The sequence below is a fragment of the Schistocerca americana genome, chromosome 10, assembly GCF_021461395.2.
Source record: "Schistocerca americana isolate TAMUIC-IGC-003095 chromosome 10, iqSchAmer2.1, whole genome shotgun sequence".
In the NCBI taxonomy this organism is placed as follows: domain Eukaryota; kingdom Metazoa; phylum Arthropoda; class Insecta; order Orthoptera; family Acrididae; genus Schistocerca; species Schistocerca americana.
Genome location: NC_060128.1, coordinates 188563602 through 188587358, shown reverse-complemented (window position 1 = coordinate 188587358; position 23757 = coordinate 188563602). Strand labels below are relative to the sequence as shown.

The window sequence follows — 23757 nt, the reverse complement described above, 5'->3', positions numbered from 1 at the left end:
CCAGTAAATTGGTTCACTGTAATTTTAATGAAAAACTATAATGCTAAAATTAGAGGTCAATACAGAGACTGCTAAAATTAGCATTTCTGTAATGCTACCTGCCAACAATGGCATTGACAAAAGACATATCACCTGCCTCCATCCCTCTCTCTTGTAGTGTTATTTATTACCCTTCATAATGGGCACCACTGCCTCCTGCATTTGACAAACTGATGGCAACCTTTCACTCAGACTGTAGTACTTACCAAGACTAAGATCAAGTAGAAGTCTTAATAAATATTACAACCTGAGTGGAAGAACGTTGCCTCCATCCCATCAAGTGTCAAGCTGGTGTTATCAGTTTTCCATAATTTCCTTTCAATATTTTCTGGGTTGCAGTGCCTTAGACAGTGACATTCACCACCACATCATGTTTGTTAGTGCATAGTACAATAAATATTGTATAGCTACAATGTATATGACTCAAAGAAATACGTAAGCCTTTGTTGCAGAAGTTCCTTTTGGGCAAGTCTCAAAATCTTAAACCTTTAAGGATTCTGTTTTAGGATATTCATCGTTAACATCATGTTAGATGGGCCAAAATCAACTTCTCAGGAGGATATGACTCCTATTTGAGAAGCAAAATTGAAATTGTGATCATGCTCAGCTATACATTATCCCTAATTGTAATTTTATCCGAACTAATGTTTTATGCAAAGAAATGAAAACACCTTTGAAGAAGAAACTGAACCTCTGAAGTAAGAACATAAAAAAACACAACTTGGTTACTCAAGTTTAAAGTTTATATGTCACGTAACCACAATATGTGCCCCATATTTTCCTCTGTTTTCAATGAGCTCAAGAGAAAGACTGTGAAAAGAGGAAGCAAACAAATGACAATAGTTTTCCAAGATGTGTGGTGAGCTAGTTACAAAACAGTAAGTCACAAAAAAGGGATAAGGAAGAAAGTGTTTTTCACAGCAAGCTAAGACTTTTCAGACCACATTCCTCTCCTTACAGGCTGACAAATGCATCTAAAGTTTATATTTTTCTTTACAGGGTGGCTGCAGTAAGTCTAGTTTATGTAAGTTTTGTAGTACAGTGTATCCCCAGGCCTATTTAGTGAATGTCAGGCGTATTTATACGGTATTAATTTTCTGTATGTGTAAAATGGAAATGGGAAAAGCAGCAGTGATTTTACTTATGCCTGTCAACCAGGATGATATATGTCTACATATTCTTAGCATGTAATTCTCTCATGATCCATAAATAGCTGTCAGATTCTTGGAAGACCTGGCAGTACAAACTCGTAACTGTTTTTTCCTTAGTGGTTAATTGTAGTAGTTGTCCTTTGGACAATGACATCATTATCAGTGTGTAGGGAAGCAGCCTACTCACGCCGTAATAAATTCACATAGTCTTATTGTGTGCCAGCCAGTCTGCTGTAACTAGCTCCGACGTCATACCGGTTGCGCAATACTTTTAAAATCAAGTAAATAACCTGAAACGGTTCTAGCATATCAGGAGTAATACTAAATCAGTATGTGTTGAATGTCAGTTCAATAACTTTAAACATTTTCGAAATTTGGACGTTTTGCTATAAAAATCATTGGCACAACAGAAAAGAGCTAGAGACTTAAAAATTTATATTTAGATTCCTTTTTCATAATAATTTAATAGAAACAGTATTCTGGATATCACAAATTAAAATTTTAGTGGAAATTGATGATTTTCTGGTTTTTGTCTTAAAAATTAAGGAAGCAAGATAGATTAAGTAGGTTAATAAATAAGGCTAGGATGTTTAGATTTAAGTAGAAGGGAGATCCGCTATAATCATAAAGATGTGAGAAGTTTCAATTGAATAACTATAAAACTATAGCGATAGCGTATCTCCAAAGGGCAAGTTCAGAGCTCGTCTACTGCGTGTAGTGTAATTAAATTAATTCTCTCACCCAAAATATTTAACTTAGCCACGTCAAACTTTTATTATGATTATATATAAAAACAAAGATGAGGTGACTTACTGAACGAAAGCGCTGGCAGGTCGATAGACACACAAACAAACACAAACATACACACAAAATTCTAGCTTTCCTTTCGCAACCAACGGTTGCCTCATCAGGAAAGAGGGAAGGAGAGGGAAAGATGAAAGGATGTGGGTTTTAAGGGAGAGGGTAAGGAGTCATTCCAATCCCGGGAGCGGAAAGACTTACCTTAGGGGGAAAAAAGGACAGGTATACACTCGCACAGCTGTCATAATGGAGGTACTGTTGCTTGTTGGTGGGTTTGATGTGGACGGACGTGTGAAGTTGGCCATTGGACAGGTGGAGGTCAACATCAAGGAAAGTGGCATAGGATTTGGAGTAGGACCAGGTGAATCTGATGGAACCAATGGAGTTGAGGTTGGAGAGGAAATTCTGGAGTTCTTCTTCACTGTGAGTCCAGATCATGAAGATGTCATCAATAAATCTGTACCAAACTTTGGGTTGGCAGACCTAGGTAACCAGGAAAGCTTCCTCTAAGCGACCCATGAATAGGTTGGCGTACGAGGGGGCCATCCTGGTACCCATGGCTGTTCCCTTTAATTGTTGGTATGTCTGGCCTTCAAAAGTGAAGAAGTTGTGGGTCAGGACGAAGCTGGCTAAGGTAATGAGGAAAGAGGTTTTAGGTAGGGGGCAGGTGATCGGCGTGAAAGGAAATGCTCCATCGCAGCGAGGCCCTGGACGTGCGGAATATTTGTGTATAAGGAAGTGGCATCAATGGTTACAAGGATGGTTTCCGGGGGTAACAGATTGGGTAAGGATTCCAGGCGCTCAAGGAAGTGGTTGGTGTCTTCCTCATCCCCTCAAACCCAGAATCTCCCACAGAAGAACCACAAAAGTGCCCCACTTGTGACAGGATACTTTCCGGGACTGGACCAGACTCTGAATGTGGCTCTCCAGCAGGGATACGACTTCCTCAAATCCTGCCCTGAAATGAGATCCATCCTTCATGAAATCCTCCCCACTCCGCCAAGAGTGTCTTTCCGCCGTCCACCTAACCTTCGTAACCTGTTAGTTCATCCCTATGAAATCCCCAAACCACCTTCCCTACCCTCTGGCTCCTATCCTTGTAACCGCCCCCGGTGCAAAACCTGTCCCATGCACCCTCCCACCACCACCTACTCCAGTCCTGTAACCCGGAAGGTGTACACGATCAAAGGCAGAGCCACGTGTGAAAGCACCCACGTGATTTACCAACTGACCTGCCTACACTGTGATGCATTCTATGTGGGAATGACCAGCAACAAACTGTCCATTCGCATGAATGGACACAGGCAGACAGTGTTTGTTGGTAATGAGGATCACCCTGTGGCTAAACATGCCTTGGTGCACAGCCAGCACATCTTGGCACAGTGTTACACCGTCCGGGTTATCTGGATACTTCCCACCAACACCAACCTATCCGAACTCCGGAGATGGGAACTTGCCCTTCAGTATATCATCTCTTCTCGTTATCTGCCAGGCCTCAATCTCCGCTAATTTCAAGTTGCCGCCACTAATACCTCACCTGTCTTTCAACAACTTCTTTGCCTCTACACTTCCACCTCGACTGACATCTCTGCCCAAACTCTTTGTCTTTAAATATGTCTGCTTGTGTCTGTATGTGTGGATGGATATGTGTGTGTGTGCGAGTGTATACCTGTCCTTTTTTCCCCCTAAGGTAAGTCTTTCCGCTCCCGGGATTGGAATGACTCCTTACCCTCTCCCTTAAAACCCACATCCTTTCATCTTTCCCTCTCCTTCCCTCTTTCCTGATGAGGCAACCGTTGGTTGCGAAAGGAAAGCTAGAATTTTGTGTGTATGTTTGTGTTTGTTTGTGTGTCTATCGACCTGCCAGCGCTTTCGTTCGGTAAGTCACCTCATCTTTGTTTTTATATATAATTTTTCCCACGTGGAATGTTTCCCTCTATTATATTTTTATTATGATTACTTACCTGTGTGCTGAATGCACATTTAAATTGAGAGCTTCATCTGTCATCAGGAAAAGAAGCTATGATTTATTCTATAACTTAAAGTGGTGCATTACTAGCCCAGCGGCTAGTCGGGAGAGCAATTTTGATCAGGCAATCCCTTAGCCGTCCGCACCGCGGCTTTATATATAAGAACGCTGCGCAAGAGAAAAAGGCCCCAGTTCTCTCCAGATGCTGAATAGCACACCATCTGTGTCGGGAGTCGCGTCGCGTCGCGTCGGTATCATTGCTATAAACAGCCTCGGATGCCGTATTAAGTTACTCGGGATACGTGTAACCATGAAATGATTTTCGAGTGAAGTGTTAATTCTGGGATGACTTTAATGATCTATTTTCAGTTTGCGTATGTCGTATTTTCACGCGCCGTCGCGGGACAAACATTCTACCATTATTTAGCGTGGCATTTGATGAACATAATCATCAAATTATGGCGAGCATTCACTTAAAACATTTAATTTGGACAGTTATAGTTGCATCAGCGCATTAGATTCTGAACTGCACTGTTAGTCAGATTGTGTGGATTCTTTTTTTTCATCTGTGACTTTCAGAATACAGTGAAAGTTTTTTCCACAATCGTTTTTCATTATGAATCCCAGACAATTTCCTAATTCCTCAGAGCTTTAAGCTGTAGCTATAGGTGTATTTCTCAGATGAAGTGGGCACTAGGAATTCTAATTACAGGCTTCACGTTTTGCTAATTACTTTCTGGTTGCCAAAATTGTAGTTAGAGAGCCAGTGTTGAGAACTGCAAAACAACAGCATAAATAATAGGAACATTTTAATCAACATAATTCCACCCGCAGCCCCACATATGGTTAAACGGCAGGGAATTGCATCTTTTCTACATTTTACAAAACATTTTAAATAAACAACATTAATTTCCACCAGCCGCCCCATAAGTGCCTCATTCAGCAAGAAATATAACTGACTTAAGTATTATACTGAGACTCAAATTGTCTGAAGTTTACCACTATATGATTACAGAAATCCACTTATTATGAACATAATGTTTCACATTAATCACAGCTATGAAAAAAAAGAGAATGATTTTATGCCAAGGGTGCAATGAAAGATGATTCTTCAATCTGTTTCCTGCAAAGTGATTCTACTGCCACCAAAGTACATTTCGTGCAAGGCCCACGACGACAAGATAAAGCAAAAGAGGGCTTTTACAGATACATACACACTTATCAGCCAGAAGATTATTACAACCAACCTACTATTGATATAAACCTTTCCAGGTGATGACTCCATCACCTAGCAAGGAATGACTGCTAGTCAGACACAGTGCATGTAGTATCAAAAAGCCTGCTGTCTGTGTGTAGAATAGGGAAGGTCCACGATGTATCTGAGTTTGACCGAGGGCAGATTGCGATGGCCCAGAGGCTCAACATCAGCATTTGAAAATCTGCACGACTTCTTGTATGTTCTCGGAGTGCTGTAATGAATGTCTTCAACACGTGGAGCAACCAAGGTGAAGCCACATCCAGAAACCATGGGGTTGAGTGGCTACCCCTCATTACACATGTCGGACATCGTAGGCTGTGCAGACTGGTGAAACAGGACAGGTGCCAACTGTGGTGGAACTATCATCATCAGACTTTAATGATGGGCAGAGTACAAATGTCTCTGAACACACAGTGCACCGAACATTCCTAATGATTGGCCTCCACAGCCAACGACATGTGTATGCCAATGTTAACATCAGCAATTAAACTTAAATGGGCACATGAACATCGGCACTGGACATTGGAATAGTGGCAGAGCATTGCGTGGTCTGAAGGATCCCAATAGCTTCTTCATCACACCATTGGGAGGGTGCGAATCTGTCATCTTCCAGGGGAACAGCTCCTTCACATCTTTACTGTTGGATGGATACAAGTTGACGGCAGCCCCATTATGCTCTGGTGACCATTCATGTGGGCATCCCTGGGTCCAGTGCAGCTCGTGCAAGGCACTGTGACGGCCGAGTAGTATCAGACACTGGTTGCAGACCACGTACACCCCTTCACGATTATGATATTTCCCGATGGCAGTGGCATTTTCCATCACGGTAATGCGCCATATCCATGACCCGTGGTACAAGAAGTAATGGAGAAATTTTGAAAAAAACTTAAAATTTGAAGACAACAAACAATTTTTAAGTTTGCCAACAACACCATAATTCCGTCAGAGATAACAAGACAGAAACGCAGCACGAATGGTGACGCGGTTGACTGACCCATGAGAGAAAATCTCGGAGATGCGGAAATGGCGTATGCTTAAACATGGATGTGTACTGTCCCACGTAAGCTTGCTTACAATATTTCACGAAACAGTACGAAGTGGAGAATCTACAAGATTACTACGTCACCCTTAATTATTGATCCTGTAGGGAAAACACTATTTATTGCTCTTGCACAGACTGAGAAGGCAAGACTACCAATAAACTGATTAAAGCATTTACAGAGCCATTTTAAGCATTTAACCTGGAACAAGAAACAACTTACAAACGTGTTACTGTGGGAAGTATCCTTTGCCATGCACTAAACAGTGGTTTGCAGACTACAAATAAAGATAGATTTGCTAAATCTGTTGAGCTTACATTTTTACATCACCCAGGTTGACTTCCACTACTGTAACAAAATATTGTGTCAGTTCCAAAACTGTGCCCATTAGTTTAATGTAATCATAACATTAACCTTTAAGAATTTTAAGTTAAAAAGAAAATACAGATACATAATACACAAAAATTGTCAGATGGTAACAACACTGATGAACACAAGTGCAACACTTCAATTAGGAAGACATTTAATAGATCAAATATTCCTGAATTTCTACAGAGACAAAAATTGAGTCTGTCCAATGAGGTGAGTGTTCACTGTCTCCCCACACAGGCTCACCTGGACCAAACAGCCACACTTACTTAACTGCATATTCTCGTGAGGATCGATACACATTGTTAGTTTACATGGTTTTACACACACACACACACACACACACACACACACACACACACACACACACACACAAATTATACCACTTACATCCGACACATGCATAGGAGAATGAGTATTTAGTAACACTGATGCCACCTTCTGAGGCCGATACAGATACCGACTGCCACTGCCCCACGTTTCACCCCATGCTGAACTGTCACATGGCGTGTTGCGGTGCCACCAATTTTTTGCCGCACATACTGCTGTGGCCACCGACTGTCAACACAGAAGATCGTCCTGGCCTGCACGTGCAGGCCCCCTCTGCCGGGCACTACATCACCTCGTACAGCCGCACGTGCTCTGCCTCCTCCGCTATGTCCACTAAGCCAGGTGCCTCGGGGTCATGCGGTGGCACCGGTCGCACCCACGACGTCAGGTCGATGCCCGTCTGCAAAAAGTCCATGGATCAACTGTTTTGGAAACATCTCTCTCTCTCTCTCTCTCTCTCTCTCTCTCTCTCTCTCTCTCTCTGTGTGTGTGTGTGTGTGTGTGTGTGTGTGTGTGTGTGTGCGCGCGCGTGCGTAAGTATATCGACTCCCCTACAAAATGTGAAATTGACTACTAGAACTAGACATCGTTAGAGGCACATGTCAGTATAAAATGAGGCAGGGAGTATTATGTTGTAAGTAGAAAAGCGGGAACAGCAGAATGGCACAGTTGGAAGAGGTCGGTGACTACTAGTGTGGACTATAGTCCTATTAAAATTACTTGATGGTTGACACTTCACATGTTTCCTCCAATCAGAGCACTCAACAGCATGCCCAAGCCATTCGCTGTTGCCAAACTGCCATAACAATTGGCCAGTTCACTTAGATTCTTTGTCCGGTATTCTTTCATGATGTGTTTGGATCCCAAATAATGGGTCTGGCACTTTTATTTTGTATTTCATCTCACATAATAACCACACCAACTCTCTCCACCCCCCCTCCCCCACACACAAAAGCACAAGAGTGTGCGCACAAACCGCCCCCCCTCAAACAAACAAACAAACAAACAAAGTTAATGAAATACACACATTTCATAAACAGCACTAACCAAATACTGCTGGATACTTCTACGCAAGATGTGATTCAGCATCACACATACAGTTAATATAATCATATAGAACCATTCAATTAACTGATTTAAATGCAATTCTTATTTCTAATTCTTTGCCAAGTCAATTTTCATCACTGTATTGACTATTTTATTGCTCTTATTTTTCCTCCTGTCATTCTTTTTTAGTTTGGAATCTGCCTGTGTTGCCTATAATCTGCAACCAAGTGCCAACGAGGACTGTTTATCTGCCGGTACCGCAGCAGCTTGTGTAGCCAGAGTCAGGTCAGTTTCAGCTAATCAATGACGGCGAGAAATTACAGTTTGCATTTACTGCTGAATTTTTTTCTATCTTGCTCATAAAGGTTAGGTTTAATTGCCGTGAACAAAGCGATCATGATTTTACTTCTGCTGCAGATCGTTGACCACCATTTCCTTGGAACATCATGAGGCTGAGGTTAACTTAGGACAGGGATTTAAATTCAGGGCTACAAAACCTGTCTTCTGCCATTCGGTGTTTGTGTATCACCTATAAGCCAATGATAGCCGGCAGCTGATAAGCTACTCTATCCTGTGCAAGCTACTTCATCTCCCAGTACCTACTGCAACCTACATCCTTCTGAATCTGCTTAGAGTATTCATCTCTTGGTCTCCTCCTACGATTTTTACCCTCCACGCTGCCCTCCATTACTAAATTGGTGATCCCTTGATGCCTCAGAACATGCCCTACCAACCGATCCCTTCTTCTAGTCAAGTTGTGTCATAAATTTCTCCCTAATTCTATTCAATACCTCCTCATTAGTTATGTGATCTACCCATCTAATCTTCAGCATTCTTCTGTAGCACCACATTTCAAAAGCTTCTATTTTTTTCTTGTCCAAACTATTAATCGTCCATGTTTCACTTTCATACATGGCTACACTCCATACAAATACTCTCAGAAACGACTTCCTGACACTTAAATCTATACTCGATGTTAACAAATTTCTCTTCTTCAGAAACGCTTTCCTTGCCATTGCAAGTCTACATTTTATATCCTCTCTGCTTCGACCATCATCAGTTATTTAGTTTTTATTTCTTCTCCATGGATTTTAATACCTCCTCCGAATGTTTCTTTTGTTTCCTTTACTGCTTGCTCAATATACAGATTGAATAACACTGGGGATAGGCTACAACCCTGTCTCACTCCCTTTCCAACCACTGCTTCCCTTTCATGCCCCTCGACTCTTATAACTGGTTTCTGCACAAATTGTAAATAGCCTTTCGCTCCCTGTATTTTACCCCTGCCACCTTCAGAATTTGAAAGAGGGTATTCCAGTCAACATTGTCAAAGGCTTTCTCTAAGTCTACAAATGCTAGAAACACTGGTTTGCCTTTCCTTAATCTATCTTCTAAGATAAGTCGTAGGGTCAGTATTGCCTCACGTGTTCCAATATTTCTACGGAATGCAAACTGATCTTCAACTATTGAGTAATTTTAATCAGACTACAGCCATCGTATGTCACCTCTGCAAGACTGCCAAGTGAACTGTTGGTGATGAGACTGTGAAGTGGAAACAATACTAAGGAGCAATCACAGCTAAACAGGGATCGAGACCTCACGTACTGACGGACAGGGACTTTTGAGCATTGCGGAGGGTCATAAAAAATTGCATGAAATCATCAAAAGGAATCACTCGTGAGTTCCAAACTGCTACTAGCAGTCCAGCCAGCAAAATGACTGTGCATAGTGAGGTAAAAAGAAATGGGGTACGATGGTCGTGCGGCACCTTGTAAGGCACACGAGTCTGTAGGCTATGCTAAGCAACACTCGAAGAGGCGTAAAAACTGACACCACTGGACAGTGGATGATTGAAAAGGAATGATTTGGAGTGATTAATCGAGCTCTAAGTGGCAATCCAATGGGAGGGTTAGGGGTTGGTGAATGTCTGCAGAATGCTATCTGCCATCGCGGTAGAGCCATCAGTGAAGAATAGAGGAAGTTCCGTCAGAGTGTGGGAGTATTTTTCACAATTGTGGTGTGGTTTCCTTGTTGTGCTTAATAAAACACTACATGCAGAAGTATATGAACACATTTTATAGCATTGTTTCCTGCATACAGTAAAGCGATAGTCTGGAGACGACGATTGATTGTATCAGCATGACAATGCACCCTGAAGCATTAAGTTCTGACAAAAAAGAAAAGAATAACATTTGGTTGAAAGAGGAGAATGAGGGCCTTCAAATAAGCCACATCAATCAAAAAACAAACAATTTCTAGAGAAGCCAAACTTTCACATGCACACGGTTTACAGATATTGTAAAATATGAATACTTGTTTACATAAAATATTTCTACATGAACTATGCACACTCTCATCATCACCAGCCTGTACACTATACTGTCAATAGTCTAGTGAAATACTACACAAATAAGAATTTAGCCATTTTATGGAATCATAGCATATGCATTAAGTTAGTTTACATGATGCCACTGGGATGTAAAATCAAGTTTCCAAACTGCATTACTGGCTGCTTCACTACGTGCAAGTTGCTGACGAAAGTAAACCATTTTGGTTTGTTCAAACTTTGATGACACGAAACCAATAGTTGTACATCATCTGAGGTTAGGTGTCGCATCAATAAAGTTAAATACAAGGTGGGAAATGGAGGAAAATTTGCACTTCTCAGACATCTACGGCATGCGAGGCACTTGTAGGATTTCGATGGTGTCGACTATAAAAACAAGCAGCAATGTACTGCTGAACACAGACGGATTGACAATATCTGAGCTGCAGAGCAAAGTCCGTTCCATTATAAACAAACACACACACACACACACACACACACACACACACACACACACACACACACACAAAGTGAACTATGAGAAATACAAGCTGGCCGAAGTGGCCGTGCGGTTAAAGGCGCTGCAGTCTGGAACCGCAAGACCGCTACGGTCGCAGGTTCGAATCCTGCCTCGGGTATGGATGTTTGTGATGTCCTTAGGTTAGTTAGGTTTAACTAGTTCTAAGTTCTAGGGGACTAATGACCTCAGCAGTTGAGTCCCATAGTACTCAGAGACATTTGAGAAATACAAGCAACTGAAACATCTGGCCATAGAACAGACAATACCTACTATAGAGGCAAATACAAATCCCCCACTTGCAAAGAAATGCAACATGATCTGTAGTTTCAGTTCTGATAACAATGCTTCACACATTATAGTATCTTTCTCTCTTGTCATATCATTAGCTCTATTAAGATAAAAAGTGAACTGTCCTAGTTACATTCTGAGATAGTGGAAATAACTTTTTGGGTCTTCTACAATAGCTTCTTGTAGTGAAGTTACTGAGCTGACTTCTTCTTCTTCTTCTTCTTCTTCTTCAATACAAACACAATTCTTATTTTTTTCACACAGACAGGTATCAACTCTGTCACTACTTGTGTACCTGCCAAAAGGTTCACTTCTGAGACCAAACAACAAAACGAAAGTGTACTCGTGTTGCTGTGTTTCACAAAATGAGTTTTGCAACCCAGTGTCATTGTGTAAACTAGCCTTTACATGTAGAATGGAAAAAACAAAAGAAAACATTTAAGGGTTGGAACTGTAGCACATAGACCTCTTCCGTCTCACCATATCTCCCACCTGCAGGGTGTGGCCAGCACTTACCTGTAGGTGGGCGAAGGCTGCCTCAAGTGCGGGAACTGTCACCAGAAGTGCACCCGGCCGTGCCGCTGCACGCAGGAGCCGCCACACCGCCACCTGCTTCTCTGCCGGCATGAAGAACTCGAACACGTTGTTCATCACGATCACGTCCGCCGCCCGGATCACATCTGCCGCATTAGTCACATCGCCTTCCAGTACCACCACTCTGTCCTGATAGAACATGTGAGTGCGTCAAAATTGCTTCAGCAGTACGAGCTCCAGTATTAGAAGGGGTACAACCTCAGCAAGGCAATACAGTGAGAATTACACTCGCTCGTTTCTGAGTGCGACAGTCATCAAAATGTCTACAATCACTTGGAACACTTTGGCAGAGGTAGTATTTGAAAGAAAGCCAAATAGCATAACACATTGTATGGTCACATTTCGGAACAACATTGAATGGTAATTCACAAGTAGGGGCTGTCGTCCAAGATCAAAGAATTTGTGAAAGTTGAAGTTTTATTCAAATCTCTTGGCACGATTTTGTTACCACCTGTACAATTCAGTGACCTCTTTTGACAAAGGATGTAAAAGACTAACAGTGTCTCCTCATTACCCTGCATTTAACGAATTTCACAATCAATTAGATAATAATACTCATGATGAAAACCAATCCACAGGGTGCCTACTCAAACTTGGTGGGGGGGAGGGGGGGGGGGGGCAGAAACCACCCTGAGAATTATACCAGGTGTGAGGAGGAAGATGGCATCAAGAAGCTCCTGAAATTAATGGTCTGCATTGGGGAGGTGGTGTGGCAGCATACCACAATAATTATTTTTTCTTTCCTCTGAGCTGAGAACCAACCATAAGCAGTAATTTAACCACAGTTTTCAAACATCGATAATTTATGTTGAATAATATTCATATATTTAACACACTTCGAGATATTAAGAATTCTAAAATGTGCAATTTATACAACTCAATAAATTTCGATTTCAGTGCTAGGTTAAAAACACAGAATTCCCTCAGATTTCCCTGATTTTTCCAGGTAAAATGTAATTCCATGAGAATTCCAGGTTTTCCAGAAGAACTGTCACCCTGTTCCATAATCAACATGAATCCCTGAGAATTCCAGGTTTTCCAGAAGAATTGCCACCGTGATCTGTCATCAACATGAGGAGGAGTTATCATCAATGGAGTGAGCAAGCAGAAGGAGTCTCAATATTGATTACCGTAACAGAACTTCAACCTGTGATCTTCCACTTGTTACCAGTCGTAAGACCCGTCTCGCTTTCTCACTTCATCAATAATTACGTCTTGCCTTGTTGATGATGCATTGTTTCAGCATCATTATTATTTGATAATTGGTTGTTCAAAGTTCTTTAAGCACAATGGACTGAGACATCATTATTACTTTATTAAATTCTCTGTCAAAAGTTGTTACTTTAATTCCACATTTTCAGACTTTGAGTTGTAGACCCTATCAGTTCTCTCAGTTTTTATTGTAGGATCCTTTGCTGTTTGGGATGGTCGACTCCATCATTTTACTGATTTTATTACCCGACTACTGCTCTTTAGATGGGTGTTATATTCTGAACTGACTAAGAATGTTGGACCGTCAATTTAAGGTCGGCCTAGATTTTATATGAAATGATTGTGAGTGCTTTTATCCATCATTATTTACTACATTCCTTTTCAACTTTGGATATAGAAATATTGTTTATTATATTCCCCCATGAACCATGGACCTTGAAGTTGGTGGGGAGGCTTGCGTGCCTCAACGATACAGATAGCCGTACCGTAGGTGCAACCACAACGGAGGGGTATCTGTTGAGAGGCCAGACAAACGTGTAGTTCCTGAAGAGGGGCAGCAGCCTTTCCAGTAGTTGCAGGGGCAACAGTCTGGATGATTGACTGATCTGGCCTTGTAACATTAACCAAAACGGCCTTGCTGTTGTGGTACTGCGAACGGCTGAAAGCAAGGGGAAACTACAGCCGTAACTTATCCCGAGGGCATGCAGCTTTACTGTATGGTTAAATGATGATGGCGTCCTCTTGGGTAAAATATTCCGGAGGTAAAATAGTCTCCCATTCGGATCTCCGGGCGGGGACTACTCAGGAGGACGTCGTTATCAGGAGAAAGAAAACTGGCATTCTACGGATCGAAGTGTGGAATGTCAGATCCCTTAATCGGGCAGGTAGGTTAGAAAATTTAAAAAGGGAAATGGATAGGTTAAAGTTAGATATAGTGGGAATTAGTGAAGTTCGGTGGCAGGAGGAACAAGACTTCTGGTCAGGTGAATACAGGGTTATAAATACAAAATCAAATAGGGGTAATGCAGGAGTAGGTTTAATAATGAATAAAAAAATAGGTGTACGGGTAAGCTACTACAAACAGCATAGTGAACACATTATTGTGGCCAAGATAGACACGAAGCTCAGCCCTACTACAGTTGTACAAGTTTATATGCCAACTAGCTCTGCAGATGACGAAGAAATTGAAGAAATGTATGATGAGATAAAAGAAATTATTCAGGTAGTGAAGAGAGACGAAAATTTAATAGTCATGGGTGACTGGAATTCAACAGTAGGAAAAGGGAGAGAAGGAAACATAGTAGGTGAATATGGATTGGAGCTAAGAAATGAAAGAGGAAGCCGTCTGTTAGAATTTTGCACAGAGCATAACTTAATCATAGCTAACGCTTGGTTCAAGAATCATAAAAGAAGGTTGTATACATGGAAGAATCCTGGAGATACTAAAAGGTATCAGATAGATTATATAATGGTAAGACAGAGATTTAGGAACCAGGTTTTAAATTGTAAGACATTTCCAGGGCCAGATGTGGACTCTGACCACAATCTATTGGTTATGAATTGTAGATTAAAACTGCAGAAATTGCAAAAAGGTGGGAATTTAAGGAGATGGGACCTGGATAAACTGACTAAACCAGAGTTTCAGGGAGAGCATAAGGGAACGATTGACAGGAGTGGGGGAAAGAAATACAGTAGAAGACGAATGGGTAGCTCTGAGGGATGAAGTAGTGAAGGCAGCAGAGGATCAAGTAGGTAAAAAGACTAGGGCTAGTAGAAATCCTTGGGTAACAGAAGAAATATTGAATTTAATTGATGAGAGAAGAAAATATAAAAATGTAGTAAATGAAGCAGGCAAAAAGGAATACAAACGTCTCAAAAATGAGATCGACAGGAAGTGCAAAATGGCTAAGCAGGCATGGCTAGAGGGCAAATGTAAGGATGTAGAGGCTTATCTCACTAGGGGTAAGATAGACACAGACTACAGGAAAATTAAAGAGACCTTTGGAGAAACGAGAGGCACTTGTATGAATATCAAGAGCTCAGATGGAAACCCAGTTCTAAGCAAAGAGGGGAAAGCAGAAAGGTGGAAGGAGTATATAGAGGGTCTGTACAAGGGCGATGTACTTGAGGACAATATTATGGAAATGGAAGAGGATGCCGATGAAGATGAAATGGGAGATACGATACTGCGTGAAGAGCTTGAGAGAGCACTGAAAGACCTAAGTCGAAACAAGGCCCCGGGAGTAGATAACATTCCATTAGAACTACTGACGGCCTTGGGAGAGCCAGTCCTGACAAAACTTTTCCATCTAGTGAGCAAGATGTACGAGACAGGCAAAATACCCTCAGACTTCAAGAAGAATACAATAATTCCAATCCCAAAGAAAACAGGTGTTGACAGATGTGAAAATTACCGAACTATCAGTTTAATAAGTCACAGCTGCAAAATACTAACACGAATTATTTACAGACGAATGGAAAAACTGACGACTTATCTTAGAAGAAAGATTAAGGAAAGGCAAACCTACGTTTCTAGCATTTGTAGACTTAACGAGAAAGCTTTTGACAATGTTGACTGGAATACTCTCTTTCAAATTCTAAAGGTGGCAGGGGTAAAATACAGGGAGCAAAAGGCTATTTACAATTTGTACAGAAAACAGATGGCAGTTATAAGAGTCGAGGGGCATGAAAGGGAAGCAGTGGTTGGGAAGGGAGTGAGACAGGGTTGTAGCCTCTCCCCAATGTTATTCAATCTGTATATTGAGCAAGCAGTAAAGGAAACAAAAGAAAAATTTGGAGTAGGTATTAAAATCCAGGGAGAAGAAATAAAAACTTTGAGGTTCGCTGATGACATTGTAATTCTGTCAGAGACAGCAAAGGACTTGGAAGAGCAGTTGAATGGAATGGACAGTGTCTTGAAAGGAGGATATAAGATGAACATCAACAAAAGCAAAACAAGGATAATGGAATGTAGTCAAATTAACTCGGGTGATGCTGAGGGAATTAGATTAGGAAATGAGACACTTAAAGTAGTAAAGGAGTTTTGCTATTTGGGGTGCAAAATAACTGATGATGGTCGAAGTAGAGAGGATATAAAATGTAGACTGGCAATGGCAAGGAAAGCGTTTCTGAAGAAGAGAAATTTGTTAACATCGAGTATAGATTTAAGTGTCAGGAAGTCGTTTCTGAAAGTATTTGTATCGAGTGTAGCCATGTATGGAAGTGAAACATGGACAATAAATAGTTTGGACAGGAAGAGAATAGAAGCTTTCGAAATGTGGTGCTACAGAAGTATGTTGAAGATTAGGTGGGTAAATCACGCAACTAATGAGGAGGTATTGAATAGGATTGGTGAGAAGAGAAGTTTGTGGCGCAACATGACTAGAAGAAGGGATCGGCTGGTAGGCCATGTCCTGAGGCATCAAGGGATCACAAATTTAGCATTGGAGGGCAGCGAGGAGGGTAAAAATCGTAGTGGGAGACCAAGAGATGAATACACTAAGCAGATTCAGAAGGATGTAGGTTGCAGTAGGTACTGGGAGATGAAGGAGCTTGCACAGGATAGATTAGCATGGAGAGCTGCGTCAAACCAGTCGTCGGACTGAAGACCACAACAACAACATATTCCCCCCCCCCCCCCCTTTTTTTCTATTCAGATGTACCTGTATACCTGACAATGCAACTGTAAGCTGCAAAACTAGTCATTTTAATAAAGGATCATTTAACAGCTGCTGCAGTTTATCAAGATGTAATTCCAGAGCTGTGGCTGCCCACAGTATAAAATGTTTTGTTATTGAATTATAGTAACTAAATCATTCTATGAGATTCAAATAAAATTTCAACTTTCACAAATAATTCAATCTTTAAGGACATCCCCTATCTGAAAATTATTGTTCAATATTATTTCGACATGTAAATGTAAAATTCAATACATAACTTGGCCTTTTTTTCCCCCTATAATACTTCCTCTGACAGTGTGTTCCCAACTGACTATATGTGTAGAAACCACATTAATGAGTACCATGCTGGTGCATACAACTCGCTGTTGAGCCAAGATATGCTGAACTGCAAGTTGTCACAACTCAAAGAGATCATATCTGTTTTCATTTCAGTTGAGATGCAGCAATCATGACCTCACAATGTGGCACTTATCCATAAAATCACTCACATTTTTTGTGTGTTTCATTACTTTAACTCTTGTGTTCAGAAATTTTCTCATCAGCGTTCTGTAAACCATGTACTGATTTGTTCCATCACTATGTAACTTTGGCTCGCATGGCCCCACAGAACTTGATTAAAAAACCCAGGGAATCAATGATCAGATCAGGAGAAGGGATAGCTAGTCAAGGAGACAGGGAAAAGTGCAGGAGATGTGAAGACCGTCGGAAGATGTAAGATTGTGAAGTGTGAACAAAAAATGATTGAAAACACAGTAAATGGAAGTTGTGGACAAAATAGGACAAAATACCTTCACTCCCCTTCCACTTATTTGACATAAACCACAATACACTTTTGGTAATCTTCATTATACTCCAATATTTCGGTTGCAACTGGCTGTAGAGCCAGCCTGCCTCAGAGCACCATTCTGTCACTGTGCAAATGCTTAAAAAATGGATGTTTTATGCAAAATCCAAAAATTTTTCGTAATCTGAATGAATGCTGAAAAAAAGTGTAAGCTTGAAGGAAATTCAAGTAAAATAATTTAGTGGCCTACTTTTAATACTAATTTATAAAAGTATTCTGAAGCATATAAGTGGTCTGATATGAAAAGTACTAATTTGCACGTTTTCTTTGGAAATGCTGTCTTTCCTGAATCTGTACAGCAACACTTGCCTGGAGATTCTCATTCTTTGTCGCAAAGAATCTAGTTGGAATCTGAGGGAAAGAAAAACTAGACTCTATTACAGGGTGTATACATGGAAAAAAAATCCCTGGGTTTTTCCCAGATTTCCTGTTAAAAATACACTTTTTTCCAGGTGAAAATACACTTTCTCCATGTTAAGTGACAGTATACTTTCCCTCGGAGCTCTACAACTTACTAGTCTTTTGAATGGGAAAGGTTTTATACTCAAGCATATACATTGTCAGCACTTTAGGAAAAAAACCAATGTGTTTAGGAAAGATCTTTGATGTGCAGCAACATGTAAACTGCATTTTGATGTGCAGCAACATGTAAACTGCGTATCTTCTTATTAAGAAAGTATAAACATGAATTCCATCAAATAGAGCACATTGGTTTCCGAAGCTCTGAAAGAGAGATTGCCGTGTAGTTTTGTCAAGCAATCATAGCCCACATCACATCATCTCGCCGGCAAATGACAGCAGATGCTCGCAGTATAGGACACATGATGATGTTAGCCAACAGCAACATCACTATTAAGTGTCATGAACATACAAATAAGAAAAGTTAATGGTTTAAATTACTTTACTTATAGTATAGCTATAAGCAAAGCTAAGATTTCAAAAGTAATATTGGTCCTTTTTTCAAGTGTTACTCTAAAATTTTAAATAATCAAATATAGGCTAGTCTACAGGGTTTGAAATTTTTCTAAGTGGCTGGTCCTCAAAAGAGTGTCAACTGCTCTGTAATTTAAGAAATTCATCACACATTCTCACATGGAACATTACTCATCTTCTATACTTTGAGAACAACGCTTCTCAAACCACCGTTTGCAATATTTTCCCATGACCTGTTAGAAAATGTAAACAATTGTAACATCACCCTCATCGAAAGCTGTTTGTTGTTATGCAGTATTGCACAGTTTCTGTCCTACAGCCATTGACATTTTGCTGTCAGTAGACAGTTGTGTGTGCACTGTGTTTTGTTGTAAATAGCACATTTTTTTGCAATTTAAGTTTCATTTTGGTGTTTTTCTCTTGTTTATGTTTTGGTGCTGCAGTATTATTCTGCAGTAGTGGGCTAAAAAGAATTCTTTATTGGTTGCCCCAGGACATATACACCCCATATTACTGTGAAAAGAATGTCGAAGAGCTATTACAAGCCATTAGGCATATTATTTGAGCTGACATATCAAGACTGAATGCCCCAGATTAAAGTACAGGAAATTTTTGTCATCAATGCTGGAATTGTTATTTAAGAAGAGTGGTTTATTTGTGAACTAAAAGGATAATTATTTCCAGTATACCGAGAAGAATAACGTAACAAAATTCGACAACCAGAATTTAACAGAGATTTAGTTGGCTACAATAGATTTCATTTTCTATAAGCAATGTGCATGGTCACCCATATGATTCTTCTTTTTTTGATAAAATGATTAACTCTCAGAGAAAAGAATACTGTTCTGGCTATGAAAGGGCAGTAGTAGACATGTTAAAACATCCCTTTATTTCACTTTGATTACTGTATAGTTTTGAATCTGAAGCAATTTTCTATCATCTGCATAGTATAATCAATCAAAATGTTGCTCTACATAGTCAGGTGGGTTCAGTTCTGTCCTAGATACACTTGGTGTTACGGCCTTGTTATTGAGTTCAGCCAACCCAACATTTTTAATATTGTGTGACTGACAAAATGTACAAAATCCAAGAAAGAGCAATAACAATGAAAGACCAAGAAAGGAAATGCTCACATTAGAAAGAATCTTTTGGTCCTCCTGATGAATCTATACACTGAAGCAGCAATGATGGAAATAAAAAGAAGGTTCACAAGTAGGACTAAAACTGCATATCAATTAATAGATTCACGGATGAGATTACTTCCTCCCAGTGAAAGTGAAGAAAAATGAACAGTCTAAATGTATGTGCACATGAAGCCTCTTTTCTCGTGTGAAATCGCAGATGCACGGGAATAAAACGGCATGCACAACAATTAGCGGAAAGAATGGGTGTTCTCATGTCCAACACGATGCCTCATTGTGCAAGCAGTCTGACATGGATCACCTTCTTTGCTTGGGAGCTTGTGCTGTGTTTATTGTGATGAAAAGGTGACAACAAGAAGAAAACGCAAAAGTGCCTGTAGGTAAAGAAGTATTTCAATAACAGAGGTATGAAAAATATAATGTGAAAATATTGTGTCTGCAAACTTCAAAAGAAGGTCACAGAGAGATTCTACATTTTCTGCTTGGGAAACAGCAGTGATAAGGCTGGAAACAACATTTTGTCAGCTAGAAATTGGCGACTTATACAGCAGTCAAATATTTAATTCACATTTCAAAACAAAGCATTCCACTGTTTATTCCTGGGACCAAGCAATACTTGAGGTAGGTTCTTAGTCTTTATGTGAAGGTTAATTAATTTTCAATGTATCATTTGTCTTTTATTTTATAAAAAATTGTTTACACAACTTTAATCATGAAATATTATGTGTAGATCAACATCCTCAGACCCAGTAAGTTTGGGAATTTCATAGATGCCAGAATCCATTAGAACAGTCATAGTGATTTCCAATTTTGTATTATTATTATTATTATTATTATTTTGAGTCCTTTATTTCGATTTCTAATAGTCTGTTGAAGAGTTACACCCAGTTCTTTTGTTCAGATGTCAGGCTCCTCAGCGGTAGTGCCAATAAATTGCCATAGCATAAATATTTGTGCACAGTTTTCATACACACTTTTTGTAAATTTCTTCCTTATTCTTCTCTGCTTTTCAACTTCGAAAGTTATGGTACCTTATTTTTTACAGTAATACTGTCGGAAACTTTTTATGTAATGCTTGACGCTCACAGCACCACATCTCAAATTTTTAGGTGCAGCGTTCCATATGACTTTTCTTTGCTTGTAATTACAGGGTGTATATGTGGACAAGAAAAAAAAATTTCTGGATTTTTCACGGTTGTCCCAGTTAAGAACACACTTTTTCCTGAGTGATAATACACTTTTTCCATGTTAAGTAACAGAATACTTTCTCTCAGAAGCACAAAACTTTTCGATCCTTTGAATGATTAAGGTTTTAAACACCGGCGTAGAACTTTCCCACACTTTAGAAAATGAACAAGCCACCCCGCAAAAAAAGAAACATGCATTTTGGAAAGATCTTTGATGTGCAGCAGCATGTACGCTGCATATTTTCGTACTGCGAAAGTATATATTTGAATTCCACCAAAAACAGCACGTTGGTTTCCGAAGCATTGAAATCGAGATTGCGATGCATTTTAGTAGGTCAATCACAGCTGATGTCATGTGATCTCACCAGCCGATGATAGCAGATATTCAGAGCATATGACATGTGACGTAGTCAGCCAATAGCAACCAACATCACTGTTCAGTAGCGTGCACACATAAATAGGCAAAGTTAATGGTTTAAACTAATACACATAGTGTAACTACAAGAGAAATTAAGCTTTCACATATAATATTGGTCTTTTTGCAAGTGTTACACTTTAATACAGGTACATCACACAAATGTACTGGTAAAATTTTAAATTACATAAGTGTCTGGGTTCGAAATTCTTCTAAGTGGTTGGCCCTCAGTGCGTTAAGCTTTAAATGAGAATCAAATGCTCTGTGATTTCAGAAATTCAATGCACATTCGCACACTTAACTTAATTCATCTTGCATAAAATGAAATTTACTTTGAAAATAACGCTCTTCAACCACCATTCGCAATATTTTGCTGCGACCTGTTACACTTTGTTTCAGCAGTTGTCAGAGAGCGATAGAAAACGACCTTACTGCACATGCGCAGCTACAATGACATAGGAAGCCCACATGTTTGTACCTATATAACTTTAAGAGATCTCACATAATGTCGTAAACAAAACAGAACATCAGAGGGTATTCCACAAGATAGACTAAAATGCATAATTCGCCTGAAAGTGCACATTTGTATATCCAGATTCACGAAGAAGTATGCCTCAACCTGATATTAAGCTTTTCAGTGTGGTTTTCGGGCTGCAAATTTTCTTGGAGTACCACTACTGTATTCTCATGTTTGATTCTTTATTATGGCATAATGCCATGTGTACCAGGAGATAAAAACAGGTACTTGTAATTCAGCAAAGAGTTGACACTAACCAATACTGTGGAATGAAACACTTCATTTCAAATAAATTGATTGCCTCTGCAGAAAAGATTAACAAATGCCAAATTTCTTTAGCAAAGCAACAAAAATAACTCAGTGTTGTGCAAGGCAATTAGTGCTTGACTGCCAAAAACCTGGAAATAAAATCAAATCAGGAAACTAAAACTAATGACATATTTTAACCTTCCATAAGTATGTGAATGCATTTTAATTCACTTCCCAACTCTCACAGATATCCATTTCGTCTTCATTTAACATGAGAGTTATAAACAAAGAAGAAACAGAGAAACCACTAAACCTAAACACGGGTCACATGGAGACTATTTTGTGGAAACTACCGCCCTCTCCACGGCAACTTAGACAGCTCTGCGCATGCATGAATTTGGCAGCTTGGGTTCGCCAGAAGAATTTTTCTGACTAGTGTCTGGCTGCTTGTTGCTACTGCTGATACAGCTAACAACCGTGCTTCAAGTAGCCATAAGCGGGAGCAGGTACTGCTCATACGCAACTCAACTACGCATGCGTGCGAGCCTGCTGGCAACTGCTCAACCAAACCTAATGTAAACCATTTGATGTCACGGTCATCCGAACCAGTTTGTTGTTATCAAGTATTGCATAGTCTTTGCCTTAAATCCTTTGGCACTTTATGGTGTTGGCAGACGCTTGTGTGTGCATTGCAACTTGAGGTTATTTTGGTTTTCTTTCTCTCGTTTAAGTTTTATTGCCGCAGTGTTATTCTGCAGTAGCAGACTAAAGTAAAATTCTTTGTTAGAGTATCAGTTCCTGCCAGTCAAAATTACAAAAATTTAACTGAAAACTAAAACAATGAAAATTTCCAGTTTTTCCAGTTTTCTCCCGGATGAAAAAATTCCGGAGTTTTCCCTGGATTCCCCGAGGTGTATACACTCTGAATTATCTATAAATTTAGCATGTTTCCTTTGGAGCCAGCAGACATTACTGCACATAAACAACTTCACAGCATAACTTCAACACACTACACAATGAAACACACATGGCCCCAGCCGCCTGTCATCTGCTAAAAAGATTCCCACAGAAATTGGGAAGAAATGCACCATATGTATGGCCTCCATATCCAGGAAATTACACACACACAAATTCACATGTGTACTTGCGCTGTTGGAAACTTATGTGCATGTGCAAAGCTGAACACAAGAAAAGGCATCGTGTGTATACACCTTCATGAATAGAGAACATTGGCTGAATGTAAAACCGAAGGGGACACAGCTGAGCACTACAATGGTGGTTGTTGCCTATACAAAACTTATCTCTGGGAGATAATAATTACACACACACACACACACACACACACACACAGAATTTTGCAATCATTATGCAGTTAATTTTCTCAAAGTGTTTGTGACACAGTCACTGGATTGCCCTACACTGTCTCACTGTCTGACCTTGCTCTCAGTGAGTGTTTTTCAGGTAAGATGAAACTCACAAGCAAGAGTCCTCATGGATGGACTCGATGTTTTGTAACCACCCATATGATGGTGTAGGAAAAGAGAAGTAGATTGCTCCTGACGGGATTCAGATCCACAACCTGGAGCATATCAACCAATCAACTTAAACACTAGGCTATGGCACTGTTTTATAGTGCGTGTCATTTTCAAGGCTCCAGTGGACCTCAAGAAATCTTGATATTCTTTTTTATCAATTACTTATAAACGAGGGCCCACCAGAGGAATGACTGCAAGGTGTAATACTTGGGATTGTAACTACACCATCATATTAGTGGCTTCAAAAGTCCACCACTAAGGATCTTTGCTTGTCATTCAGAATTATTGATGGAATCTCCAGCAGTCTGCAC

General features: G+C 40.1%; 1 protein-coding gene across 1 annotated transcript in view; it reads right to left on the bottom strand.

Annotated features, from left to right (window-relative positions):
- Positions 1–6764: 6764 nt before the first annotated feature.
- The window catches only part of LOC124552495, a 70046-nt gene continuing 53053 nt past the window's right edge, over positions 6765–23757 (bottom strand). Inside the window, exons 6-7 of the mRNA XM_047126778.1 lie at positions 11655–11861; positions 6765–7357 (exon numbers count right to left, since the gene is read on the bottom strand). Coding sequence (XP_046982734.1) covers positions 7241–7357; positions 11655–11861 — 324 coding nt within the window. The 3' untranslated portion in view covers positions 6765–7240. The remainder of the gene's footprint in view (positions 7358–11654; positions 11862–23757) is intronic.